The sequence below is a fragment of the Ylistrum balloti genome, unplaced genomic scaffold (genome assembly GCF_031769215.1).
Source record: "Ylistrum balloti isolate Yb309-2 unplaced genomic scaffold, AGI_CSIRO_Ybal_v1 Utg370032, whole genome shotgun sequence".
Classification (NCBI taxonomy): domain Eukaryota; kingdom Metazoa; phylum Mollusca; class Bivalvia; order Pectinida; family Pectinidae; genus Ylistrum; species Ylistrum balloti.
Genome location: NW_026782094.1, coordinates 627,501 through 637,788, shown reverse-complemented (window position 1 = coordinate 637,788; position 10,288 = coordinate 627,501). Strand labels below are relative to the sequence as shown.

The following is a 10,288-nucleotide window of genomic DNA, read 5'->3' as shown; positions in this document are numbered from 1 at the left end:
AAAAAGTATATTTTCAGGGTCAATTTTAGATTAAGTCTTTTCACAGGTGCTCAAAACTATTTTAGTAGTACAATAGTTACCTTCCTGCGTATTGATTATGAGTCATTTTGGTTAATATAATTGTGAAATAAACGTTTGTTGAAATTTAACATCAAAAACCAGTGTTATTTATAGTTAAAGTGTACCTGTAACACACAAAACATTGCGAAATACATTGGAGTTGGGTAGATGGCAAATATCTATGAAATACCAGTAGTGCCAAACGTTAAATGTAATCGTGAATACTTTTGATAAAATATTAGATAAATCAATAACATTAGATTAAATTAGATTGGAATCAGTCTTGTGTCGATATTTCTCCGATTCTCATTAACACCCAGATGTGCTGATTTACTGAAGATTTCACTGTTGTTAACAACGACAGAATATCCTGGCACTTCTGGGTCTCCATACCGCTACACCGTGTTCCCCTTACTGACACCGTATATAACGATCGCTTTGTTGATATTGGTCGTGACGTATAGTCCGATGTATATAAAGCTGGTCGTGTCAGTGTATTAGTCAAAATCCATTTCTTTAAGCACTGTTTCCCCTGGATTACAACAGGAACGAATTTTCAACATGTATGGTGCTGGTGACACGAGACAAGTAGATGGTTTGTATAGTTTAATATCTGTATGCAAATGATAATATAACCAAGTAAATTTAGAACACCAACATACCTGCTTGGCTCAAATGATATTTAAGTAGCCTGTACATTGTACTCAAAGTAGTAGGATTTATAAATTTTGATTTTGGTTGTGTACTAAAACTACAAAAGGACAGAAAAAAGTGTAATAATCACATCCAGGGGTTCACAATATGTTGTATTACACATTTCAGTTAAATAGTATGAAATCGATTAGCCTCATTTTCTATGTAGTTTCGTGTATGTGTTCACTTAGGTATGCATGTGTGTGTGCGCTTTCTAGAGATAGGCACAGCAGTATAAGGTCACTGACCACAGCATTCAAAAACTATGTTTCCTGCGTTTCTCGTAAATATGGTTTCGTTTACAATTCAGTACACTGAAATTGTATCATTTTTTTCAGCATTATGGCGACATAATATTGCTACGCTACAATTGAAACTATTAGGTTTTACCTGTAGACAAAACTCTACCAACATTATACCTAGCAATTTATATAATAATCATAATGATGTTTTCTGAAACTGTTTCATGATCACACATCAGTTTGTGTACGGAAGTCATTACTGTACCTTCGGAGGATGTATCGCTGAATACCATGTATACCCATTTTTTTTTATTTCCCTTGTGGAGGGGGGGGGAGCGGGGGGAGACAGCTTAAATATACGACACATATTTGACTTGCCATTGTTTCCTGAATCAAAACTGCCCTATTGTTAAAAAATATGTTGGCATTTAGAGATCTTCCTTTGGAATCAAGCCCTCGTTTTATATAATCTAACATTGTACACTACGCTAAAGTCTGCATCTATTTGCTCTTTTCTGAAAGCAATGATGAAAATAACTGTCAAAATGTAAATTCACGAAATACAATGAAAAAAAACCCGAAGAAACTGAAGTAATAGAATGAAGATCATGATATCTACAACACAGTCATACGCAAACCTCAGTGTCCTAAAATATCCGTTGAAACTTGACCCCAGTAAATCCCACTGACCTACTTTGTATAACAGGCGACTTAGGTTTAACACACCATACACATTTGCCTTGTAATACAGACACTCATTTTTCTGTAATAATACTCGGTTGATTTTCCAGAATAATGCACCATTTAGTAAACAAGTATTTGTTTAATGATGACTCCCTAGTTAATGTTTTACCACTTTACCTATGCAAATATATATACAGGAATATTTGATACTATTTCTTAAAGCTGTAGGAATACAGATTGAGATGTTGTACAAAAGACGCACAAGTCTATGGTATATTACGATACAAATTTAGAAATAAATAACTTAAAGTCAAATGACCTTAACTGCAGCCTATAGCTGTTTTGTCTTTCTAGTTCTCGGCAGTGATGCTAAGAGCCTAAATGTTTAAAACCCGGGACTGAAAACAGCCTATATTGGATCAACATTAATGTCAGAAACCGGAAAAAAGAGTACATCAAAATTCAATTGATCAAATAATTATTTCAAAGAATATCAAGTATTAGCATTAAAACTGATTTCAACGTAAAGCATTGCACTGTTTTCATTAAAAAAAAACGGAACATCTTGATAAAGTGATTTACACATATGTAGGTCATATATAGCTTGTATGTGTTGTTCAATGATAAAACAAGACATTTTTAACAATATTAATTTATTTTACAATATTATATTTTTTGTATAGATTAACTTCTAAATTTGAGTCAATTGAGTAATTTTATTTTTAAAAAAACTTGAAAATTCATTTGGAAACATTTTTAAACGATTTGCGATTTTTTTTCCAATGGCACTCCACGTTCCTGTTAAAAAAAAAATTGTTTTCTTTCCTTTCGCTCACAAATCATTGTTAAATGTGTTTTTTTTCTGAAGTGTGGGGACTGCTTGTTTATACAGAGAGCGAAACAAGTTAAAATCTTGACGTCTTTTCTAACATGTCGACATATACGATAAAGCGATAAACGTTGATAACCTTAATTATTTTAGCCCTAAAATACTATTAGTGTCAATCATCGTATACTATATTGGTCAGATAGTGGAGATTAACGACTTGAACTGATGAAAGTTTTCGGTGTTGACGATAAGATAAATTTCAAATGATGATACTTTGATTCGTTGTTTTGTGGTACAATAATTCTTGCCTTTCTTTATATCTTTCAGAAGAGACGTATAGGAAACGTGTGGATAAATTGGTGATTCCTCGCTATGTAGGCTACATATTGTTACCAGCCGGTATCATTAACATTATTCTCGGCATTGTAATATTTGTTTTTCTGAACACGTATAAATACCCGCTGTCAAGCGGATATCAAATATGGACGGGTATACTAGTAAGTAAATTACATTAACCATTAAAAACTATGTTTTCAGTGAATACACAAGGAAGTATAACAATATTTAAATACAAGGAAATGTTATTCAGGCGTGGTTATGCTTCAATAAATCTTTTATAATAATATAATGATTTTTCTATTCTAAAAAGACATATGTGCATGTTCTTTTTCTCAGATATGTTGAATATTTTAATAAAAAAATAGTTATGCTATTTTGGAAAAAAAAAATAAGATGTAATGTTATTGAATTTTGATATAACATTTAAAATAAATTCTTTTTCTTCAGGGAATAGTTATTGCGGTATTCGGAATAAAACTTGGAGCAATGACTGAGGATTTTAGAGCAGAAACCGTCAGCTGTGAATTCAGAAAAATGGTACGTCATTCATGTTATTAGGTGATATTACAATAAAAAACATTTACCGCTGCGGTTGTTTCTCCCAGGTCAGATTTTTTATATGTAAGCCAAAAAAAAAAAAATAGTAATAATTTCTAATTTTCATTCACTATCAAAACGTTAAATATATCATTTGGTCGAATGAAATGGTTTCATAAATACATATCTATAACAATCATTGTTGAGATTCAGAACTCTCTTTTTTCCCACTGTCTGGAATTTCCTTATCTCTTCTTTGCCAACGTTAAATATATCATTTGGTCGAATGAAATGGTTTCATAAATACATATCTATAACAATCATTGTTGAGATTCAGAACTCTCTTTTTTCCCACTGTCTGGAATTTCCTTATCTCTTCTTTGCCAAAGCGTCGGATATACTCTGATAGTCCTGTAAATTTGATAAATACAAAAATGATGCTTCATTTTACATTTACATTATCTGCTAAATTAAATATTTTTTTCAGTATCTTGCTTTTTTGCGTCTATTCTAATTTTTGTTTTTTAATGCATTTTTCTTATCTATAATATTCATTGATTTTTTCTTTTCTTTGTCTATTTAGTTTTTTGCATTCTTCTGGTCCAGCAATACTGTTAACTGGTTAGCCACCCAAGGCGTTGGATATTCTATCGCCGGCACCGTTATGTGTGCAGTAAATGGATGCTCAACCAGGAACGACCTCCTGATCGCACTACATGCTGTCACCATAGCCCTTACTTTGACTATATGTGTTGGTGGTTGGTTTGGGCAAGGCTTTTATTATAAATTCCGGAAGACGTATGGTATTCTGACTGACAAAGAAGCAATGCAAATTAACAGCAACGTCATGAAGGCCTAAAGCAGCTCTACCTGAATAGATTATGACCACATTCGAAATCAGACCAGGACGTGAAAGAGCAATGTTGATGCCAACAAGTTTAATTGGAAGATTTAATGTTAGTATGAACACTTATGGAAATATAAGTCTCATTTTGCAATGTCCTGAATATGAAATTTATATACAACAAGCTTCCGAAAAAAAATTTTCGGGGATGTGAAGTCTGTTTATACACAAACTCATTGAATGTAGAACTGCTTGGCGCTAAACGTCAACATTCATGATAGATGGTATCCTGATTATGTGTATTTGGAGGCAATTTTAATCTTTAGTATTTCCGCGTAAGAAGTAGCAGGTTCCAAATATGCTAATAGTCAGTTTGTTGATGTGAACATCAAGAGAAATTACATGGTACAGTCATCGTTGGCTGGTCATAAAGACGACATGTTAGTGATTTATTAGATACTGACCAGCATTACTTAACTCGTGTAGTAAAACCAATGTCCTGTTATATACGTATATATAATGTTTCCATCTCTTAAAACAGGATAGACAGGACTTTATCCACTACGGTAGAATTTCATTTTGTCTAATAAAGGGTACGAATTATACATTATACACATTTAGAATTCTGTGTAATTCAACTCATCCAATAGCTATTATCAAATTACTCTAAAACATTGTTCATCTGTGACTTCATAAGCTTGATTAACTTGATATCTGAGGTAGGTAGTTTTCTGTGCAAACTACAGCATGCCACGTACAAGGGTGATGTTGTAAGAACAGCGTATTAACTATATTTAATATCAAAATTGCATTACCTAGGTAGGGAGATTTATAATAACTACTGCTGGTATATGGAACATAGTGATTTAATATCCAAATATTTCTGTTTGTAAAGTCACATAGTTATATATAAAAATGATATATCAAGGTGATGTTTTATACTTAACAGTAGAACGTAATGTTGGAAACAAATTGTTCGTACTGTTAAGAAATTCAAACTTTGATTGCCGGTGTCAAAATATATTTGTATCCCCCGTCAGGGGATACAGATATGATATGACACCTGTCTCTTATACGTAAATTTCTACAAATATAAAAATGGGTATGTACTTTTGTTTTGAGTTATCAATATTTATTATACCAATCATTTTCAGTCTGTTTTTATACCTGTTTTATCCTATTTGCTTATTAATTTAATCCATTCCTGAAGTGTATCATTAGAGGGCTTCATTGATTCATGTCTGCAACTTACTCTCTAATGCGAATGTATAGGTGTCCATGTTTGTGACAGATCATGATATATTTTTTCTATTGTAGATTTATTTGATATTAAGACAATACAAGAACAAATAAAGAAAAGAAAACTGTCCTCCATTTCATTTTTTTTTTTTTTTTTTTGACGTATCGTCTGAATTATTAAAGGACAGCTAATTACTTTGTGACGGTATTGATGATACCAGTGTGAGTTTTCCTAAAGGGTCCACAGATTACATTAATTTTTATTGTATGTTTTTTGTTGGGGAAAAACTATGAGATATATTTATGAAAGGTATGCTGTTCTATTTTGTTTTAGTTTTGTTGCAAATCCTTTCAATTTTCATTCTACATTTATACGTCTAGACTGCCAGTATCACGATATTCCTGCACTTTTTTATATTGCTTTCTTTTTAACGTCTATTTCTTGTTTAAAAACATATATTTATGCTTGTTAAGATTCCTTCCTTGAATATGATATATATATGGCAATGGAAAATAAACTGGTATCAATCCGGTTATGATTGGGAAATCACGACTTTATTTCCAAACAGAAGTGAGCGGTTGCCGCCATGACTGGGATCTTTAATTTGTTTTTCTGTCAACTTTTTGCATCAATGTGAAAGTAATGTCGTTATTTAACAGCATTATATGTATCAATAAAGTAAGTTTGTATTAAGATAGATATTAGTGTATACAGGTATTCAAGCTATTATTTTTTAATTGAAATGTTTATATTGAACCTTTTTGATGGTTATTTAATAATGTTGTTTTCATTTTGTGCTACATGTATATACCTTGAAAGGTTTTTTGTCAGTAACATTGTGTAAAAGATATATGTCTCTATGACAACTTATCAACTAGTTTGAGTATGGTTTATTGTACATATACAAAAAATATGTGATAGATGCACAACGTGGATTGTCATTTAGATGGAATATAAAGTATTTCTTTTTAGCATTCATATTTTATTTCAATCGCAGATCAAGCGATTTATGTTATCTGTTTCTAAATGAAACAGAGAGGAAACATCTACACAAATGGCATATCTACACCAGGGAGACTACGACCAATTATCACCAAGAGATTAACACCATTTGTTTTTCATTGACAACTTTCATCAAATATAATCAATGTAATTGAAATACATGCATCACTGGAAAAGTACAAGGAGAATAAGACCAGGTACTATTGGAATGTATCAGATATATTTTTTCTCAATTAAATTCGTCCATATCTAAGTAAAACCAAACAAGTATCTCCTTAATTGATAGGGAGGATAAGATCAGATGCTACGGAAAGATTAGCAATCTATTTTTCCTCGATTACACTCGTCAGATATATCAAAGTAAATGCAAATACGTGTCTTCGAAAACGGGAAAGAAGAATAAGACGGGACGCTATGGAAAGCTTCTCGACTTCTATTTTATTGACTACATTCGTCAGGTAAATTAAATCATCGTTACGTATTCTAAATAAAAACAGAAACATTAACAACACAACATTCCGTTATAATAGTACACGTCAAGCTTTACATCCTGAAGAGATGCATTCAAAAAATTCCCAATGAAATCACAATGAAGAAAATCAAATCACAGTCTTTATCAAACAGTCTCTCTTCACCTGATGTTAGTTTATATACGACTCTAAACTGGAAATCGTGTATAAGGCAATCCTAATACACATGAACTAACCACATTGGTATATCTCAGTTTGTATGTTGTAAATATGATGATTAAAAAAGAAAACACAAACGTGCTCTGATAAATTAGAAGTTCTATTTTAAAAATTGATTGAAACGCAACTGCCAGGGAACATTGACACGATGTCCACTTTGACAAAAGGCTTGTTTATAGTAACAATACCGTAGCTGGATTTATTCGACTCATGCTGTGTTTTTTATGTGTTCGATTACTTTCTTATTGCCACTACAAGAAATTGGACTGTTTTCATTTTTTACAAGTAGCACTAAAACCAAATACGAAAACACGTACATAATACCTGTGTCCCTTTCCTCCCACACATCTAAGTAAATACCAAGCATATATCTGCATATGTATTGATCTTTTAAATAAAGCGCAACATATAAACATAAGTTAGTAGTACAGCAAAAAGTTACGCCATAGCAAAATTTGTGTGTATTTATGTGTTAGATGTGAGTGAAATAGATAAGATTTACTAGAATAAGATATATCATTATGCACATGGAGTGAATCACAATTTTGATTGTGATGGTGGACCTGTTAGATTAGTGTACAATTTAAACAGATCTTTTGGAAGGTCATACGACCAGTTGGCTTGTATCATCATCTGAGCAGCAATACGTCCGATTTCATCACTGGATTTGGCCGACCATCCATTGTCACCAATAACAACGCCTGTCGTCGGATTGACCAGATCAATGTAGGGTCGTGAGTTAGGCGTAACCATAGTAACACACGCGTCGCCATGGTGACTGAGGAAGTTTATTTCTGTAAAGATTGAAACCAAGAACAATGAGAGAATGGCAGATTTTCGTTTTCTAAGTTTTTTTGTTTTATTTTTCTAACGTAATTCAAAATTAAAATGTCTTTTAATTGCTTAAATGAAATAATGAATAGTATCACATCTAAGAAATGTCAAATCAATACTTTAACCTGGTAATACTCCCTTTAGAAGATTGAACATTTGCTCTTCCAATAACCTGTCACCTTCCCCACAGTACCATTTCTGTATTTCAGAAACTTTCAATGGACCTTTCAAAATAGCATCAGCATGTCCAAGTTTGATGTAGTATTTTCCTGGAAATGAAGGCAATGTATGGGTATCAACATTACTAAACACATGAGATATGTGAACATTTTGTGTACAGAGATCTTTTCGTACTTACTGGAGAAAAGGAAGTTATTAACGTGAATTATCCGTTGTCAACAAATACTGGCAAGGAGCAAAACTGGCAGATTATGAATCGTTTTGATAAATGAATTGTCAAATATTGAAGACAATTATACCAACTACGAATATATAAAAATAAACCTTAAAGCCGTAAAGATAATGGCGTTTTTAAAGCCAGTTCAATAATTGTGAATCATTTAAATGTGTCATGAAAAAATCGTTCATCTAATAGAAATAATATTCTCATTCCTACCATCCGGATACCTAACAGGAGGAAGCATATAGAAACCAATGTGTTGATCATTGTCCCTGGGGTAGTCAGATGGCCAGGATTGTCCCCCTGTCCCATTGTACTTAACGCAAGGCATGTTCCTACAACACGAGACGTTCACTTAAACATTCAGTCCATCAGCACTTCCATACGTTGAACAATAAAATCTATGAAGACAGAGACAAAAGTTTTGCTGCTTGGTATACCAGTCTTCGGAACGCTTTGTTTACACTGTTTTGCTTCATATCTTTATGCTGTAAAATAATCTTTACAGACCAATTCGGACTAGAAAGAAATGATCTTCAGGCAATATAGATTCTAAGATTGTACAAAAGACACAAATGCAAAAAAGCGCCTGATGCAGATTATCCAAATGACAAACAAACTTGGTGTGACAAATCCTTAGGAAGTACTTAAACAGATATTTGGTACCACGTTCTTCATGTATGTACCAGAAGAGATATACTTATGTCTTATGAAAATGGAATTTGACAAATAATTCTATTGACACCCAATTATAAGTTTAATTGAACAAACCCAATTTTCCATATCTCTTCTATATTTCTCATATCGATATATTTCCACATTTAATAAACGTTATTGGTTTGTTTTATGGTTGGAAAACATACACTGAAGATGTTCAGAGAGTTTAACTATAATGTGTAATTATCACTACCAATATGAACACGATCGATTTTATGATAGTTATGAAATAAGATTAAAGGCAATGTATTTGAATCACTTTAAGTTGTTGATATTTGATAAATAAAGATTGAAAAAGACAAGAATGTATTATGATACCAAATCATATAGATATCGAGAAAAAATTGTACAGCTGTTTGTTGTCTAGATATCTTTATAAAGTCTTAAATATAAAGTTATACCATACAGGCAATCGGTTCATGATTTGAAACTCATTAGCAATATTTTGATGTTATTTTACCTCAATCGTATGGCATCAGCAGGCGAGATTTCAGCAAGAGTTACTGTCTGTGGCATTGGCACGTACAATGGTCTGATATTTCCGAGCAGATTATGTAACTCTGTGAAGACATTTGTCGCCAACAGTACTTTACGAGCTATTATCAATCGCCCAGTTTCTGTTTTAATTCGACTGTGCCCATCTGGTTGTCGAAATATATTGGTAACTGTCTCACGTATAACGTCACATCCGTTTTTCGAGGCAACACTTATTTGTGCCATTACCATTTTTCTAGGATTAATTATACCTGCGTTTTCTTCCATTACTCCCTGGTCTTCTGATGAAAAGTTGAAATAAGGAAATTTGTTTTTCATCTGACAGTTGTTCAACACCTCCATGTTGAAGAGGATTCCCTGATTTTTAGCGTTGTTTTTAGTCTGATTCATGTACTGAGATATTCTGGTTCCGACAGTTAGGGATCCTACAGTTTCGTAAAAATGCACACCTGTTGGTATAATACAGAATACTTGTTCATTGAAGGCTGCAATTTGTTATTTTTAGTGTTTTACAATTTAAAGATGTAAAGATATATACCATCAAAATGATTGATACAGCGACATTATGATACCGTAAATTAGAATTTGGAAATTTGAAAAATCTCATGCATATGCCGCATTCGTAGCATCTCGTTCTGTACGAATAAATGTTGGATTCGGCCAGAATGAATATTTTGGACTCG

At 32.5% G+C, this 10,288-nt stretch overlaps 2 protein-coding genes across 2 annotated transcripts in view; one reads left to right on the top strand and one right to left on the bottom strand.

Moving 5' to 3' along the window:
* The first annotated feature begins 585 nt into the window (after positions 1-585).
* LOC132548893 (uncharacterized) lies at positions 586-5,071 on the top strand. Its single transcript, XM_060212792.1, has 4 exons — positions 586-655; positions 2,836-3,005; positions 3,295-3,384; positions 3,968-5,071. The coding sequence occupies exons 1-4, from the start codon at positions 622-624 to the stop codon at positions 4,241-4,243; spliced, it is 570 nt and encodes a 189-aa protein (XP_060068775.1). The 5' UTR covers positions 586-621; the 3' UTR covers positions 4,244-5,071.
* A 2,625-nt stretch (positions 5,072-7,696) lies between these two features.
* LOC132548891 (uncharacterized) overlaps positions 7,697-10,288 on the bottom strand; it is a 5,573-nt gene continuing 2,981 nt past the window's right edge. The window contains exons 3-6 of the mRNA XM_060212790.1: positions 9,571-10,054; positions 8,610-8,728; positions 8,119-8,262; positions 7,697-7,953 (exon numbers count right to left, since the gene is read on the bottom strand). Coding sequence (XP_060068773.1) covers positions 7,697-7,953; positions 8,119-8,262; positions 8,610-8,728; positions 9,571-10,054 — 1,004 coding nt within the window. The remainder of the gene's footprint in view (positions 7,954-8,118; positions 8,263-8,609; positions 8,729-9,570; positions 10,055-10,288) is intronic.